General features: G+C 39.3%; 1 protein-coding gene across 3 annotated transcripts in view; it reads right to left on the minus strand.

Annotated features, from left to right (window-relative positions):
- Positions 1-2,611: 2,611 nt before the first annotated feature.
- cep152 (centrosomal protein 152) overlaps positions 2,612-19,030 on the minus strand; it is a 42,801-nt gene continuing 26,382 nt past the window's right edge. Inside the window, exons 17-27 of one of the 3 annotated variants that reach the window (XM_073943309.1) lie at positions 16,522-16,767; positions 15,735-15,866; positions 13,426-13,802; positions 10,542-10,713; positions 8,526-8,589; positions 8,257-8,415; positions 7,296-7,389; positions 7,105-7,187; positions 4,520-4,676; positions 4,330-4,436; positions 2,612-3,493 (exon numbers count right to left, since the gene is read on the minus strand). In XM_073943309.1, coding sequence (XP_073799410.1) covers positions 2,730-3,493; positions 4,330-4,436; positions 4,520-4,676; positions 7,105-7,187; positions 7,296-7,389; positions 8,257-8,415; positions 8,526-8,589; positions 10,542-10,713; positions 13,426-13,802; positions 15,735-15,866; positions 16,522-16,767 — 2,355 coding nt within the window. In that variant the 3' untranslated portion in view covers positions 2,612-2,729. Of the gene's footprint in view, positions 3,494-4,329; positions 4,437-4,519; positions 4,677-7,104; positions 7,188-7,295; positions 7,390-8,256; positions 8,419-8,525; positions 8,590-10,541; positions 10,714-13,425; positions 13,803-15,734; positions 15,867-16,521; positions 16,777-19,030 lie in introns of all 3 variants that reach the window. The other 2 variants (XM_073943308.1, XM_073943306.1) reach the window with 2 other exon arrangements.

The raw sequence follows: 19,030 nt of genomic DNA on the forward strand, positions 1-19,030 counted from the left end.
CACCTTTACTCTAGTTTAAATGTAGTCTATTAGTATAGTGTTCACATAAACTTTAACCCTTTTTCACTTCACAACACCAAGCGTTACACTAAGTTTCAGTAAAAATACCCAAAAAGGATTAGGATTTTAATTCTCCAAGAAGTATTTTAAAGCGTTCCAGTGTAAATGGTCCTCTATATTTGGCATGAATGTGAAAAAACACAGTATTGTACGGCTTTCCTTAGAAAAGTCCAGCATATTGTCATCATCTTGCTTTTAACAAGAAATGTTGAAGAGAAAATGGGCTCAATTATTTTCCTTCAGCTTAGTCCCTTTATTCATCAGAGGTCACCACAGAAGAATGAACTGCCAACTTATTCGCTGTGTAAAGCATAAGGTCGCCTTGGAATTCTAAGGTTCTCTCTGCGTTCTGAATGAATTTGAGATATTGAGCTTTAAAGTTTTTGCATTCCATATAGCAAACAGTGTGTGTGTAGCATTTGTTTTTGAAAGAGCACATAGTTTACCCCTTTCTTTATGATTTAATATTAATATCATGGTTCTTCTGAGTGTGTCAGTTTAGGTTCAACACACAGTTCAGATGTTTTTATTATAATGTGTTAAAAGTGTCATGTTGGGGGCGTGTACACAGCTCGCTGTTTTAGGGGTGTGTTGCTTCACATGATAATTAGTTTCGGCTTCCCGCCCAATGCAACAAGGGGGCGGAGCCAAGAGCTCCCACGCTCTGTGTTTGCAACAGACAGGCAGACAGAGAGAAACTAAGCTACATGAGAGGATCAGCATTCAGCCGTACATGTACGACTCGGACACAGACCAAGCAGAGAGTGCAAAATCATTTGTGTCTTTGTATAGTTTTACAGCTAACTGTGTGCTAGTTTCAAGTGCCGAGCTTGTACACTGAGACTAATAACCACGCACACTGAATTAACTTTGACTGAGGCACCGGATGCGCCGCTCCAAGCCGCGACACGCCACACCAGACACTCTCAGTGGCGCGGCAGAAACATGAATTTTCTCGAATCGTCGCGCCACGGCAGGCAAGTTTGTTATTTAATTTCCAATGGAGAGACGCGCACACGAGACAACGCGCTTGCACTTTTTTAGCTGCACCTAGTTAAGATCACAGGGAGCTTCTGTGATGCGACCGGCTGAAATTTAAGGTAGACGCAATGAAAAGTACACGTTTGCAAACCTACCAGAAGTTACAAACAATAATTCCGATTAGATCGATAATGTGGAGAATATTGATCTTGTGTTGAGCCCAATGAGCCTTACATCTAAAAATAGAGCAAGGGTGTTCCTTTGGTGATATCGCTTTGACTCACACTGAAAAAGGCGGACGTGAAACAACAAACTAAGGATATGGTGACGCGCCTGTCAATCAGAATTGGTGGGCGGGGGGACCGCACTCCTACGTCAAGTTGCGGTCGCTCTGAAAACCACTCCAATTGGTCCACCGTTTTTATGTTGTTAAACTGAAAAAAAAAAAGACTGTTTGTGTGTATATCAGCCCAATATGACGGTCTATACACTATACTTACACACATGTCTGTCCAAACAGCTTAAAAAGTAGATTTTTCACCATAGGTGCCCTTTAAATAAAAAGTCCTAAAACGTGAACAACTTGTTAAAAAAAAAAATCCCATAATGTAAAGAATATGTCATTAACTCAATTTTGACAAAAATGCCAGATAGAACCTTATAATTCTAAGGTGATGCTATGCTGGATGCCCTTCCAGCTGCAAACCAGTAGTGGGAAACACCCATACACACTCATTCTCACTCACTCACTCACTCACTCACTCACTCACTCACTCACTCACTCACTCACTCACTCACTCACACACACACACACACACACACACACACACACACACACACACACACACACACACACACACACACACACACACACACACACACACACACACACACTGGCCAATTTAGTTTATTTAGTCCAATTGTTTGAACTGTGGGGGAAACCGGATCACCCAGAGGAAACCCACGGCAACACAGGGAGAAAATGCAAACTCCACACAGAAATGCACACTGGCCCAGCTGAGACTCGACCATCACACTTCTTGCTGTGTGAGACTAAGCCAAAGGAAAATTAATGAATAAAAAATGTAAATTTTATCAAGCAGCGCACTCGAGTTTTAAAACTTTCCAATGGAAAACCACCTTTATACCACTCTATTCCAGCGTACATTGTCAACCGTTACCTTCTTCACCGCAGTATATACAAAAATTTATTAAATTAGCTTAGAAACTAAATTAAGTACATCATTTGGCTGATAGGTCATAGTATACGTCAAACAGAATACACTGCATTTTTTAAAATCCTAATCATTTCAACGAAAGACCCAGAGGAAGTTAAACAATATTCTCCAGCCTCATCTTATCTAAGCATTGGACTTTGATTGTAGACACACATTCAGCCTAAGGAAATGAAACATCCTTAAGAGTAAACCACAGTCAGGTGTTTGCAATATATATATATATATAAATAAAAAGTCACTGTGCTCTTCATTTTATACTGCATCTTGGGAATTATGACGGTGTTTATTCATTATAACGGTGTTCAGTGAGACAGTAGATGGCTCAAGAAACATTAATGTAAAACTAGGTCGTTTTATTAAGTTAAAAAGTAACAAATCCATGCACAGACGGTACAAAAGACGAACACTGCAGACCATAAACCGAGAACACAACTCTTTTATGTTCATTATTTATTTCTGAAGCAGTGCCAACGGGCTGTCGAACCCGCTGTCCTGCTGATGCACTTTCAACTCGGAAAACAAGCTCTTTGGACACATTTTCCGGACACCGTGTCCTTCTGATCCCGGGATCGGCTCTCTGTGTTTATTTGTTCTTCTGTCCACAAACACATTGGGTTTAGAGTAAGACTGCGGTTGAATGATCTCCTTGTATATCGTAACATCAGAGTTATCGCCGATGGAGCGTTCAAAGTCCAAACCGCCTATTGAATTCACCAACAAAGGCTTCTCAGACCCGGGATAAGAGGACGTCAGGTGAACACTGGAGCTGTTACTGGTTAAACTCCAATCACTCTGTCCGTCATCCCGAACGGGAGCTTCTTCAATTAAAAAAGGTCGATTGGCTAATAGTTCTGCTCTTCCAGACTCAAAGCCACCACCCATGCACATTTCCCTGCTCTGTTTTCTCAGAGTGACATTAGGAGTCTTGATATCGCTGTCAAAAACACAATCATGAGCAAAGTGTGTGTGTTTCTGAGTTACCTGACCAGCAGTGAAAGGATCTTTAGACGCTACTGGAGGCTTCAGGGAATCTGTTTCGAAGGCTTTTGGTTTGATAGCTCTTTGCTTTGACATCAAGGATGTGTAGGTTTGATTGTAGATCTGATGGATCTGCTTGTCCTTACCATTTTTGAGTGCTTCAGCTCCGTTTGAGACAGCACCCAGCATTTTAGCAGGAGAATCACAGGTTTCAGGGTCTGTTTTGTCTGATCCACCTAGGAAAATCACATTTAGCTAATATAAATAAATGGAAAAGTACTCTATAATAGTCAAAATATAAAATTAAAAGTGCCTCTATTAAACTAGGATCAGCCAAGATATAAAAACAAAGCAGTTCCACACAATTCAGAAATTTTTTCTTGGCAGTTACATAAATACAACACGCAAATGAAAAGTCATCAGCCTTTCAATTCTTTTTCTATTGGATTGCGACCCCTGGGGTTATTATGCTAAATTAACATCACAGCAAATAGTGTTAGTTGCAACAGATTGATTTTACAGCACAATGTTAAACTTTTGAGACTTTACAGCACTCACATACATTAAAAGTAAAGGCCACGACTGAACATGGTTTAACATTGTGCTGTAAAATCAATCTGCTGCAACTAACACTCTATCCCCAAGTCTCCAAAGATCCCCAAGTCTCCAAAATTAAACCAAGAACAGTCTTGTGCTGTAAACATTGCCCACTATTCTCATTAAGTGAGGTTAACAGTAAACAAATGAATAATGACTATGAAAGATTATAAGGTTGTTAGACTGTTGCACTTTTTTGTGTTGTGTTTATATAGTTCCTACTGGTGTGTGTGCACTGTTGTGTGCAAAATGTGTATGTTTAATAATTAATTTTCTTTTCTGGTAACTTTTCTAGAAAATGCTTCTTGATTTAAGATTTTTAAGATATTGGTGAACTTCTACCGCTGCACAATAGAAAGCATCCAGACCAACTGCGTCACATGGTTTGGAATCTAAGTAGGGAAAGCATTTCCTGCAGAGTGGAAGCTTTAAAACAGCATATTACAGCCACTTTAACACAGATATTTTTATTTACCATAAGCGTTCTGCATTCTCGGATGCTTGCGTTTGGCCACCGGGGTCTCCAGGACTTTAGCCATGGCGGCCAGTTTACTAGCAGCGTTGATGATTTTCTTCTCTGCTCTGGAGAAAGAAAATGTAGAATGAAAACAGTCAGAGAAGTCAGAAAAGCAGAGCAGAGTTCTGTGCTCTGTGCTTCTCCATACCCTGCGCTCTGTCCTCCGTCCTCCAGCAGCTCCTGCAGGCAGGTGAGGTAATACCTGCGCATTCGCCGGGCCGTGTCCTGCCTCTCCTTCAGGACCTCAGTCTTGATCAGCTCTGCCGCACGCTCCTTACTCTCCTGCAGGTAACGCAGCATGTCTCCTACAAATACACAACGTCGCAGCAACTAATGGCTTCAGCTTTATTGTGCATATTTTTCATCGTGACGTCTCTGAGTGTGCTGCATTCATTCATGAGAAAGACTTGGTTCAAAGTCAAACCAATCAGCGCGCTCTATTGCGTATGAAGTGCAACTTCATTAATATGCATGATCGCTTCGAAGACTGTTTGTACCTGTACAGTGTTCAGATGGCAGAGAGACACCACGTTGTGCTCATAAAACAAGTGGGAGAAGCAAATCTATTTGGAGATACGGATCAGTGTTGCTTTTATATCTTTTGCATGTTTGAAACCTCGTTACAGTTTTAAAACACTAATAATTACAGTTTTAAACACTTGTATTAGCACATGAATACCATGCTAATATTTCAGATTTAAACATTTCCTAGCATGATTTGAAATGCTGATAGCACGTTTGTACATTACTAACATTTGGTTTTGCATTTGAAATGTTGCTAGCATGCTGTTTAAAAGTTGTTTTTTTAGGGGTTTTTCACCTTTAATTGCAAAGGACAGTGGAGGTTACAGACAGGAAAGTATTGAGAGCAGAAAAAGGGTAAGGGTCAGCAAAGGACCTCGAGCCAGGAATTTAACTCAGGTCACCGTGAGCACCACAGTGCCATATGTCGGTGCACTTAACCACTAGGCTATTGGCGCTGACTAAAATGTTTTTTTTTTGTTTTTTTTACATTGTTTGTATGTAAAACAACATGGCTAGGATCATTGCTTAATTGTCGACATGTAGACATGATTTAGCAAATGCATGTAGCATGTTTTAACATAGTTTAACAATTGGCGTTCAACATGTTGCTAGCATTAATTAGCATGATCCAAATCTTTAGAATACACAACATTTGTTACTGTAATTATAATTCATTTTGAAAATTTGGTGCATTGCTGCTTGTTAAAACTTTCTCACCAACTCTGAAACAATACGGGAAACATTAATTTACTTTTTTTTTTTTAAACATTAAAAGACATCTTTTTGGACAAACTTTTAATAAACTTGACTATTCATTTTGGTGGTATCTGTACTTGGATTTTAACCAGTTTAGATCAATGTTTTCTTTTACTGTTAGGCACTTTGAGACTTCTTGTTTGCAAAAGGCGCTATATAACTACATTGCTTACTTTTTACTACTTACTTAAAGGGTCACGAAACACCAAAACACATTTTTTGAGCTGTTGACAGTCGTATATGTGTCCCACACTGCTAAAAACACTATTAGGACACCTATATTTCACTAAAAAGTGTAAATTGGTTGTTTTTGCGTTATTTCAAGCAAATTCGTACTTCCTGTTTGAAACGAATTTTTGAAGCTGCGTCATGGTCATGACATAATAGCGTGTATTCCAGCGTGCAGACTTGACGTCTCTACATGAGTGACTCTTATTACGTCTTACAGTGTGATGCATTAATGCATGAGTAAGACTTGGTTCAAACCAATCAGCGCGCTCTATTCTGCAACTTCATTAATATTCATTAGTGTCACTGTTTACACCAGAGACGCCACGTTGTGTTGGCAAAACAAGCGTGAAGTGTTGCTTTTATAGTTTGCTGCAGTTAAGTTTCGTTTTCATTTTCTCTCTGTGAGAGCTCAGACTCACGTGTGGATTAACAGTGTACGCGACGCTCGACAACAATAACTTACGTGTCCAAGGAGGATTATTGTTTACCTGAGAGCTGTTCTCATCTGCAAACGCTGAGATCCGGATTCGCTTGTAGTCTCCTCTTAATAAAGACGCGGCTCTAGTTGCTGGTGATTGTCCTGTCTCTACAGATTTGGTAAGTGAGCGACCAGTGCTCTTTGTTTATTCAGTTTGTTCGTATCGAATTAAGTTAACTATTGCACTGAGTGCAAACATAGCACCGCATTTTGTGACCGGAATAACACACGCGGCTTTCTGACGCTACCTGCCGAGTGCATCTAAGTTTCCGGAAATTGCGGAGCTTTTTTTTCTCTCATTCGCCGTGCGGTATCAAACATTGCATGAAAAATACACGCTTAGAGCAGCTCCTCGAATCAAATATCGCGTTTGTCACGAGGGGCATGAATGAATTCCCTGAATGAAAGAGCCAAACTGCAGTTAAAGTCCAACATTTAATAATCTGGCAAATAATTCAACTACAGATGTCCATGTAGGTTAAACACAATGACTGTAAAAAATACACCATCACTTTCTCGTGTGAGTATTTTGACTGAAACTCGCGCGTGCTCAAATAGACACTCCCACACCATCCCACTTTAGTTCCTCCGACACTCCCCCCTAAACAGAGCTGGACACGCCCGCTTTTCTGACTTTTTCCGAAGTAGAGGTGTGAAAACACCCTGCTGAAACGAGGGGGTTTCATGGCCCTTTAAAATGTGTTAAGTTATGTAAAGCATCTTTATAGAGGTCTGGCTCTCACCTTTGATTTTCTCCACTGCCTTCATGTACTGCTCCTTCATTTCCTCAAGACCTGCTTGAAGATTCTGCTGGCCGACTGAACCACTGAATCATTGACGGACATTATTAATGGCACTCTCAAGATCCATTCCACTCTTAGTCAATGACATGCTCTTATGAAAGAAATCAAATAAACTTGAAGTGTTTACAAACCTTGTAAGTGCTTCAGCATTTGAGGTTTGTTTCAGTTCCTCGAGAGCTTTAAGATGACGCTGCTGCTCCTTCTGCAGCGCTGCCTCGTGCTCATCTGATTTCACAAGAAAAACAACCATTAGACAAATAAAACTTTTTCCACATGGTGTTGCTTCTTGTCTTGTGATCAACATTTTATTCTCTTTAGATCAACAAACAAACAAACAAACAAACAAACAAACAGGGGAGGGGAAGCAACAGACAAGCAAAAAAAACCATTTACATGGTCATTCCTTTATGTAGTCTACAACTGGGATTGACAACAAGACTTTTGTCAGACCGTGTAGTATTGGTAACCAAACAACCAACAGTAAACAAGACGAGCATAATGACATCAAATGGGAGTAATGTTCGCTGTTTTTTATATAATTTGCATTAACACTTCTTCACACGCACTCTTGAACAAAGAATGAAACTGCATTTTTTGCAGAAATGAACAAGAAAAAGAAGTCTTGTGAAATAATCGTTGATCCCATCTGCATTCTTTGTCATTTGCTATGGATAAAATCATCTGTAAAATTACGACTTATTTAATGAAGTTAAATAAGCAGGGCGAGGCAGTGGCGCAGTAGGTAGTGCTGTCGCCTCACAGCAAGAAGGTCGCTGGGTTACTGGTTCGAACCTCGGCTCAGTTGGCGTTTCTGTGTGGAGTTTGCATGTTCTCCCTGTGTTCGCGCGTGTTTCTTCCGGGTGCTCCGGTTTCCCCCCACAGTCCAAAGACATGTGGTACAGGTGAATTGGGTAGGGTAAATTGTCCGTAGTGTACGAGTGTGTGTGTGAATGTTGAGATGGGTTGCAGCTGGAAGGGCATCCGCTGCGTAAAAACTTGCTGCATAAGTTGGCGGTTTATTCTGCTGTGGCGACCCCGGATTAATAAAGGGACTAAGCCGACAAGAAAATGAATGAATGAAATAAGCAGCACCTTTTATTCTCTGCAGGGTGTTTTTGTGTTCTCGTACGCTCCTCTGCAGCTGACGACAGGCCTTTTCCAGATGCCGCTGGAGATCTTGGTTCTTCTTCTGGAGTTTGGAAAGAGCCTCAGCACATGCAGGAGATCCACATTCACTCTGCTTCCTCAGACCTGCTGAGGGTAAAGAGCCGTGAGGATGGGAAGAGTCTGTTGTTGTGTGTGTGTGTGTGTGTGTGTGTGTGTGTGTGTGTGTGTGTGTGTGTGTGTGAGGCGAGTTTTACCGATCTCTGCCTCGTGACGCTCCTGGGCTTCCTTCAGCACACGTCTCAGCTTATCTTCACTGCTCTGAGGTGGAAGAGTAACAAAAAAAAACTTCAGTGTGTTTCTCTGGAGAATGGAGCGCTCAATAAATTTGCTTTCTATGATGTGTGGTTGTTGGGCAAGGATAATATTTGGGACATTGTTATGTTTGAAGTTAGTTTTCTTACTTTGTGTATTTATTTGTCTCACCCTCCTCTCTGCTTACTCAACTCTTGGGTTTCTTATTGGTTCAGCATCTGTCCATCATCATCATCATGACAGTGTCTGTTCCACTAATCCCCTGACGAGCCACAGGCATGTAAAGCCCCGACAGACAAGTGTGTGTTGTGCCCTCTGCCTTAGCGTATCTTTTGTGCTCCACGCAATTTGTTTTTGACATGCTTCGGCTGTTTAGTGATTTATTATCTCATTTTACTGTGTTAATTCGAGTTTGCTTGTTGAACTTCGTTGGCCATAAGTAAAATAATGTGATGTTTTTTGTGTGATTCTAAACTGAGCCTTCGACCATCTTGTTAGATTTGTTTTAGTTAAGATGGATTTTTTGTTAGATTAGATTGGGTGTTTTGCCACCTGTGTAATTTTGAGTTTAATTAGTTCGGGTGTCGTGTACATTAAAGATCTCGGTTCTTATTTTCCTCATTTATTTTTGTCGCCTAATTCAGTTTTTAGATTTAACCAGTTAAACTCTGCTTTTATTTTGGGATTTCCGCCTGGATTTTGCCTACCCAAATTTAAAAGCTTCCCAAATTCGCATGCAGAGGTGTAACAGCAAAATTTTGGTATCATTTTAAAGAAAACCCTTTGAATTTTCATAAAACACTATTGAAAGTGTTTAAAATAACTGTATATGTTTTCTGTGTTATAATAAACACCTGAAAAAAGAGGCGCTTTTTGTATTTTTGTTTTATAAACTCAAATATAAAAGTGTACCTTTTAGGTTCTGTGTGGTCTAGTTTGCTGTAATTAATTTTGGTGGTTCCTGCACATGTCTGTAATCATAGGAAAAAGAAAATGTCTCTACCATAATCTATGCAAAAGTTATTTTATTCCAACTGATGAGAGGTGCTGTCACAGGGATCGATCATTGTTTTCATATTTCACTATTCTTTTGTTTGATCAAACATAATTCACTGTGTTTGGACCATGTTAAACAAATAAAAGGATTACTTATGCACATCACCTCAAAAACAGAGGAGAATGGCCCTGAAGCGTACAGCATAAAGTAAGAGATGACAGCTGTCTGTGCTATCTGGGGCTGCTTATTGATCATAAATGTATTGTTTCCACTTCTGCGCCATGGAAACACCGCGATTCATTCGGCAACTGTTTGATATGTGAATATAATTCAGTAAAAAGAATGCTACACTGTATGAGCACCGGCAAGAGCTTTCATTTGAGCTATAACTTGAACATGTGTCATATGAAAAATATGAAAATAAAAATAAAAAATTTACAAACCTGCCATTTTGAAACTGAAAACCCAGAGTTTCTCTCATTTCAGGGTTAACATACTCTGAGTTCTCACTTAACCTCCTTTCTGAAACAAGGCCCAGGATTGGAGCTTGTGTTTGGTTTAGCTTTCAGTTTGGCAGAAATCATCTGTGAGGGGCTGCCGCCATATCGTCTGTGTTTATTTTCAGTATTAAAATCGTTCATAATTAGTGAGCTCTCCATCTTCATCCTGATGGCTTAAGATGGCTGAATATACTTCATTACATTGATATTTTAAAGAAGGTTGAAAATCCGTAACCATTGACTTCCATAGTTTTAGACTTTCCTAAAATGAATGTCAGTGGTTAAAGGTCTTTTCAAAATATCTTCTTTTGTGTGAAGAAAAGAAACTCATAGAGGTTTGGAACCACTAGACGTAAAAAAAATTGTACTAGCTGCCACATACTGGCAGCTTTAGTTTCAATGTATCCCTGAACCGGAAATTTTTAGCATTACCGTAGCATGTAACGGCCAGTTTTGCTCACCTTCTCCCACTCCTGCTTGGCCTGGCTGAGTGATTGTCTGCAGATCTCCCAGACTCTGGATCTGGTGGTTTCTGTATCCTCAGGACTCTCTCTCCTCTCCTCTCCCTCCTGCAGCGCCTCCTTCAGGTCCTGTAGCAGCTCCTCCAGCAGCTTCTGCCTCTCCTCTTGCAGTCTGAAAAACAACAGGCCTTTAAAACACCACATATTCAGAAAGAGTCTAACCCCCACTTTATACCCGAGTTTTGACTGATTGGATCTCAAGTACATGAGAGGCACATTCCTATTTATATCAGATAAAAAAAACAAGATTTCAAACCAGAAACATCATGAAGCTGTGATAAACGAACATCAGTGAAAGACCTACAGTAGCAGTGGAAAAATCAAAACGTCTAGATAGACATGGTGTGTGATTAAGTTTAGATACCGGTGTCAAAAATTGAAAGGTTAGTCACTGGAAAACCACATGAGAACACCAAGCACAGGGCATGGTACAAAACAAACCGTTCGAGACTTAAAAAAAAAAAAAAAAAAAAGAAAACCTTTGATTAAAGTTTTACACTGGCAGCATACATGAATATAAAAATCACCCAGAATCAAACAAATGCAATAATGTGACATCAGGGAAAGCAGAAAGTAAAAAACTAATAATAATGACATCCTTATTAAGACAGGGGGGTCTGTATCTCAGGACACAGCGCCAAGACACTGGAAAAAATAAACCCTTTAAAAGCTGCAAAAGTTTAAAAAGTTATAAACAGGTATAAAAGTACGCTTAATAGAGTTTTCGAAATCTATTGTGAAACCTCCACCCTGACAGCAGATCTAAAAACAGCCAATCTGAGGATGAGATTTTTATTTTATCTTGCAGTACATAAAATAGTATTTAGTAATTGTATGTAAATAAAACCCCAAAATCAATATATCAATATATGTTACAACATAACAGCTATATATGTAATGATAAAATAATGTTTATAATGTACCCTAACCGGTCACTTTATTAGGTACACCTGTCCATCTGCTTGTTAGCACATTTTTTCTAATCTACATGGCAGCAACTCAGTGCAATTAGGCATGTAGACATGGTCAAAACCAACTGCTGCAGTTCAAACCGAGCATCAGAATGTAATGTTATGTAATGTGTGGATTTATATAGCGCATTTATTGTGTATGGCCATATACCCAAAGCGCTTCACAATCATGGGGGGGGGGTCTCTCCACACCACACTACCACCAAAAAAGTGAAAAAATCCAGTGAGCGGCAGTTCTGTGAGGCCGGAGGTCAGAGGAGAATGGCCAGACTGGTTCCAGCTGATAGAAACTGAACACACAACACGTCCAACCTTGAGGCAGATGGGCTACAGCAGCAGAACACCACACCGGGTGCCACTCCTGTCAACTAAGAACAGGAAATTGAGGCTACAATTCACACAGGCTCACCAAAATTGGACATTAGAAGATTGGGAAAACGTTGCCAGGTCTGATGAGTCTCAATTTCCGCTGCCACATTTGAATGGTATAGGGTCAGAATTTGACATCAACAACATAAACCATGGATCCATCCTGATTTGTGTGAACAGTTCAGGCTGCTGGTGATGGTGTAATGGTTTGAGGGATATTTTCATGGCACACTTTGGGTCCATTAGTACCAATTGAGCATCGTGTCAACACCACAGCCTACCCGAGTATTGTTGCTGACCATATCAATCTTTTTATGACCACAGTGTACCCATCTTCTGATGGCTACTTCCAGCAGGATAACACACCATGTCAGTAAGCACCAATCATCTCAGACTGGTTTCTTGAACATCACAATGAGTTCACTGGACTCAAATGGCCTCCACAGTCACCAGATCTCAATTCAATAGAGCACCTTTGGGATGTGGTGAAACGGGAGATTCACATCATGGATGTCCAAAAGACAAATCTGTAGCAACTGCGTATTTCCGGTACCTTGTTGAATCTATACCAAGAAGGATTAAGGCAGTTCTGAAGGCAAAAGAAGTGCAACCTGGTACCAGTAAGGTGTACCTAATAAAGTTTCCTAAAATATAACGTTTCCTAAAACGTTTCTATTAATAACGTTTAATATAAAAGTATTTATATAAATGTGTATAAAGTAATATTTGTATTAATATTTTAACTTAAAATACTAAAATAATTACCTGTTAGAAATATGAAAAAAAAAAACTAATTACAGAGTATATACAGAAGTCAGAGTAAAATTCAATACCTTTTTTAAGACTCTGTCCATTCATTTAGGACCTTAAAACCACTTTTCAACCTGAAACACTGGCGAGCTTTTAACTCGCAGTATATTAACTTATAAATGTTAATGTAGGAAACTAATCCAAAACTAAAAGATTATACATTTACTGAATACAAATCTATTAAATCTAGCTAATTCAGCAGGTCGGCGCCAATAGAACTGCAGAAATTAAGGGTGCTGCCTTGATTAATGCAGTAAACAAAGCAGCCTGATGTTAAATCTAGTAGGATTTCATTGATTTTATAAACTACACAGCATCCTGATAAGAGATTTAATTCAGGCACACTTTAGCATACACCATACACTGCATAATCAAAAATGATATAGAGTTTAATACCTTGCAAAATAGCATTGAAGACGTTTTAATACTTTTTAAGGGCCTTTCATTTCTCTACATTGATTTATCAACTTTTAATACTTATTAAGAGCTTGTGGACACCCTGAATTAGTGCTAGTATGAAAAAGATTTTTAAAAAATATAAAAAAATAAATAAAATAAAATAAAAAAAATAAATCACAAAAACAATAACAAACTAAATTTAAAATTCCAGGGAATATAAATTCAAAAGTGTTTGTTAAAGCTTGTGTTGCCGTTTTAATTAGGATGATTGTAACCTGCTCTCCTGTTCGCCGCTCCACTCCTGCTCCTTCTCTCTGATGACTCTCTGCAGCTCCGTCTCTCTCTGCTTGCCAGTTTGCTCCAGGTTCTGCTCCAGGACAGCTTGTAGTTTGTGCTTGTGCTCTCTCTGGAGCTGCACCCTGAGGCGGGACATGTCCTCCTGCTTGTCCCTGATCCAGGCGTCTCGGGCTGCAGCCAGCTCTGCTTTGACGAGGGCGTCCCGCTCCTGACTCGAGCGCTCCAGCTCAGCACTGAGGGTCAGAACTTCTTCCTGGAGCTCCTCTAATCTCCTGTTTCCATCCTCCAGCTCACTGCATTTAGAGCGGAGTGTGTCCTGCCACCGCTCCTCCGCTGACTTCACCGCTGAAGAGACCTGCCATTAAGAGAAGAGCGTTGAGCATGTGGAACCCGAAAGCACAGATTTCAGTACCAATTAGGGTTCAGTCAAAAGTTAACTAAAACTTATTGGTTTTGACATCCATCATGTTGTGCAAGTAAAATGTACATATGGAGAAATTAATTAATTAATTAGGCTGGGCAAATCAAGTGTTATTGTTACGATCACCAGCAATTCAGCGGCTGGGGATCACTGGAGAAATCCACGCCACATTAACAAACTAAAACTCCCAGTATGCACCTCGCACACACTGGTTCCTGATTCCAAGTGATTACGCACACATAGCCGGAAGATCATTATGGACTGATTTCAAGGACTATAAACTCAGCACACACAGGAACATCGTTGCGGAGTCTTGTTAAACTGTTAAGTGAGCATTACGACACATTTTCCCTGGCCTTGTCCCTTTGCTTTGTTTCTTTGTTAACATTGTTTGCCGCCTGCACCGACCATGCGCCTGTTTATTCACCACACTTTGGACTATCTGTATGCACCTGTTTGTTCTTGTTTCGACGTTTGCTTGCAAGACAATTCTATTAATAAACTGCTATTTGATCCTCAACTCCGTTGTCCCACATCTAGCCATTGTTACAGTATAAATATAGTATATAATATTTACGTGTTTTTTATGTCATTGATTCAATATGTATTCTCTAAAGCTGTGAATATATCTTACATCAAGAGGTGTAGTGAATTTCAGTTACCAGTTGATGGGTCTGTCTAACCACCATCTCCGCAGGTGCTTATCTTCAGCTTAGTCTGAAGCCTTATTATAAACATTTAACCAAAACAGCCTTTTATCATCTTCGACATATAGCCCGCTTACATCCTTTCCTGTCAAGGCCTGACGCTGAAACACTTGCCCATGCTTTTATCACGTCTTGCTTGGATTTTTGCAATTCTCTGTTCGAAGGGTTACCAGCTAATTCTCTCAATATTTTACAATACATCCAAAATTCTGCTGCACGCATTTTGTCACCTACATCATTTGACACCACATCACTTCTTAACTCCGTCAATTCTCGTATTGATTTTAAGACATTGATTTTAACATAAAAAGCGGTTCATGGTTCTGCTCCAGCTTACATTTGTGACTTGATATCCATTTCCTCTGCCTCTCGCTGTCTACACTCTGCCTCGGGTCCTACGCTGTTTAAGCCTAGCTGCAAACTCGGCACCATGGGAGGTTGGGCGTTCTCTGTCCATGCACCCAAACTGTGGAATGCTCTTCCTACTAACATTAGGAATGCTGGTTCCTTGGACTGTTTTAAGAAGCTGCTTAAAACTCATCTTTTTAGGACTGTTTTTAATTTGTGATATCTCTTTTATTTTTACTGTGCTTTTTTGTTTTTACTTTCTTGTAAGCGCTTTGGGTTTTAGAAAAGTGCATTATAAATTAAATTCATTATTATTATTATTATTATATACAATATAAATTTATTTTTTATATTTTCATTTTGTTTTAAACTTTTTATATTTATATTTAATAACATTTATTATTAATTTCATATTTCATTTTTTTATATTCCTATATTTTCCTGTATTGCATTTTAAATGTAAAAATTAGATTCCAGCCAAACAAAAAGAAACGTTCAACAAAAATGTTGGAAGTACTGTAAAAAATTCCTTACTCCGTTAAACATCGCTTGGGAAATATTTAACAAATAATTTTGCCTTCAACTATGAAAAAGACAACCTGAAGATTTGTGAAGGTTTGTGAAAGCAACCTGAAGATTGTGAGAGCTGAATTTACTTGACTTTTGTGGCTTATTGCATCTTGCATGGTCAAACACATGGCTTATATGTTGACTTGCTAATATGATGCTTATATGTTGACTCTGAATCGAATTGAATCAAGATTCTGAATCCAGACCCAGCCCTGTTTCCAGCAATCTAAACAAGAATCACCTGTTCCTGGACGTGCTGCTGTTGAAGTCTCTCCCATTCAGCCTTCTCTGTCTGCAGGCTGCTTTTGTATTCTGGAAGGGAAGTCAAGTCCTGGAGCCATCGAGAACGAGCCCTCGATATCGCACCTTCGACCTAGAGACAGAAATTATTATTATTATTAATGATTATAGAAGGCACAGTGTGTCATTTTCACCACTAGAGGGCACATAGTCACAACAAACAAAGCCGCATTTTTATGACTGCATGACTGAGTGTGGAATCATGGGAGTTGTAGTCTTCATTAGATCATAAAGAACTGCAGAAATCATGTTGATGGATGAGCTAAAGTATTCAACAAGGGTAGTTTAAGTGGAGTAAGACTGCAAGCTGCAGCAGTGAATTGAGAGAAACGCTAAAGCAGCTGCTGAGGATAGACGAGCATGACATGGGAAAAAAGCAGCAGAGCTTTTATTATGCCACTGTCCAGACTTCAGGAGCTTTTATTATGACACAGTCCAGTTTTTCTGCTCATAATTATTGAGAAAAAGCCGCTCTGATTTATCAGAATAAATACATTTCAGGCTTCTATTATAATGCTGCTATGTGCAGTCTAATAAAACACACAACATATTAAATCATCTTCGATTTCTGGTTTGGTTTTATAGCAATCCGGGAAACAGCAAAAGTGTTAATTACAAGTTAAAATAGCTTATTTCTCTAGATTTTATCTAAATTCTTCGAAACATTTGGAATAATGCAAATACATAAGTCAGCAAAATACATAATACTGTTCTAGTAATCGAGTCACCTGAGTTGTGATGTCCTCAGTGTGTTTCTCCAGCATCTCTCTCTCCGCATGCCGCACAGCCTCCTCCACGGCTCTGCTTTGTGCTGCCGCAGCCTCTCGCAGCAGCGTGTCTCTCTGAGCACCAAGTTGGACCTCCAGCTCCTCCTCTGAAATCAGCCGACCCGCCGTCTCAGAGGAACTGGTCTGGCACGCTCCCTCACAAGTGTCCAACTGCCTGGCCTTCCTCACCTCCTCCTCCTCAGACTTCTGAAGCCGCTGAGATCAGGAATACACAGAAAAAAAGACAGATACATACTATGTAGAATAAAAAGCTGAAACTCATAGTCTTATATAACACACACAACATATTAAAGCATTTCCCTGTTTTCTATATAAACTAAACCTGAAACTGAGGGTGTCAATTACTCATTAAAATTGCTTATTTCTCTAGATTTGAACATTCTTTGAAACATTTGGAACAATGCAAATACAACAAAATATAGAGCACTGTTCCAGTGGTTTATTACTCATATTTATTTATATATATAATCTTATTCCATGGTCTGGTGAAATTCTTGACTCTGATTGGCTGGATGGTGTGCATTATTTTCGTTGAAACGCACAGGTAGTTCCAGTCAGTTTTGATCACAGCTCGAAATAAACGTGCTTCTCCCAAACGTTTAAAATTACCATAGCAACTCGCATGCGCTGCACAGGAAACAGATTAGGACTGTTTATGGCGGACGGGAATCCACAAAATTAGGAAAATACTCATAAATTATGCCACAAAATTAAGTTCAAGAGTTTTTCAAGCGAGAATATAATTATTTTAAAGTCAAATCGGCAGTTTATGTATAAGAAAAGCGCGTGTTTAAAAATGTTGGAAGCTTCAGGCAGTGCTTCAGGCAGTGTTTAAGGATTTTAATGCACTTTGCGTTAACCTCTACGTCGTGCATTAAAATTCTTTAACGCACGTCAAGCCATTGACTATCCCTTACTTATACGATATATTATCTTTATAGAAAAGTTCACGTTAGACTTTCTTATTGTCTGTCATTTTGACGGAGAGGGTTGTAAAAATGTAATCATATCTTATTATTGATCGTTATTTAATTTGCAGACTTTCTAATCCCTTTTTTCATTCATATTTTTATCATGAACTTGAACGACGAGCAAATAGGTTAAATTATTCATTTATTTACTTGACAAATGAACAAAAACTCCTATCTGCCTTAACTCATATCTTCCTCCTGCGTCGACCTGAACTGGGTGCTTGCCTGTGCGTAATCAAACGCATCAAGGGAGACTGATGCAGAGGCAGTTGTCATTAAACTCTTTCTTTGCCTCGGAAAGTCGACTTTTCGTGACCAAAGACCGGAATTACAGGAGCCACTTCAGTCAGCGTTTTGTAGTTAGTAAACATTTCTCCTAAGGCTGTGATCAGAACTAAGTTTGCTGGATTCTCTGAATGTGGGATTTCCCGATACTGCAAACACTCGTTTCGCCAGGAAAAAATACAACAGCACACGCTCCTTCTGCACCAGGGGCGCGGCTGCACCCCTCAGCGTTCGTTAGTGCTCACAACGAACTCCAAAGCACCTGGCCTCCTTGGTTGGCTCGTAACAGCTGTCGGCGACTGAGGATTTTTGTCTGTTTGTTCTTCCATCGTCCACTGCATCACTTCCTCTTTTTTTCAATTTTATTATTAATATTGCAACTATTTGGACGTTTAAAGAAACTTCTCACACTCAGCTGCTGTGACATTTTTGCAACTGTACGCAGCGGTGACAAAGAGGAGACAAAACAAGGACAATCGCCATCAGCCGGACAAGAGTGGGAATTACAGTTAGCTACAAATTACAATAGATCATCCTCAACATAATTCGTCAAAATGACGGATCACCTTCAGATTTTTCCGTCACTGCTGAAAAAAACGCGACCTCTGCTTTATAACTAATATTTTATTGAGGCTAAATCTTAATCTTACATATTGTGCATTTAAAACTCACAAAAATAATAGCTTGATATTTTTGGGGATGAGAATTCAGCAAGCTTTTGCTTTTGAGTATGTTTTTGAAATTAAATAGTTGAAATCATAGACCACTGTGAGGAGTAATGAAGATTTTATGTATTTGAATTAAGTCTAAGTTGCTCACCAGGGTTACATTTATTTAATAAAGAAAGTGTATTAGTGTGAGTAAAAATGTTTGTTTTATTTTATATAATTGTCTGATAAAATATTCAATAAAACTACTGTTAAGCAGAGCATGTTGTTTTGCAGAAAATGCAGTAATTGGTCAGCATAAAAAATACAATGTTGTACTCCAACAAATATTGAACTCTTCTGAAATTAAAACATTACTATTGTGTTGTTTAATAATGAATACAAACATGTCTGAAATTTGACCAATTATAATTTCATGCAAAATATTTGACACATTCAGTAAGATCCTGCCGTCTTGGCTTGGAGTATAAGCTAAGGATTTTTGAAGATCATCACTAACCGTCTCCTGCTCGTCCTGCCAGCTCT

Source organism: Danio rerio, chromosome 25, assembly GCF_049306965.1.
Source record: "Danio rerio strain Tuebingen ecotype United States chromosome 25, GRCz12tu, whole genome shotgun sequence".
NCBI classification, from domain to species: Eukaryota; Metazoa; Chordata; class Actinopteri; order Cypriniformes; family Danionidae; genus Danio; species Danio rerio.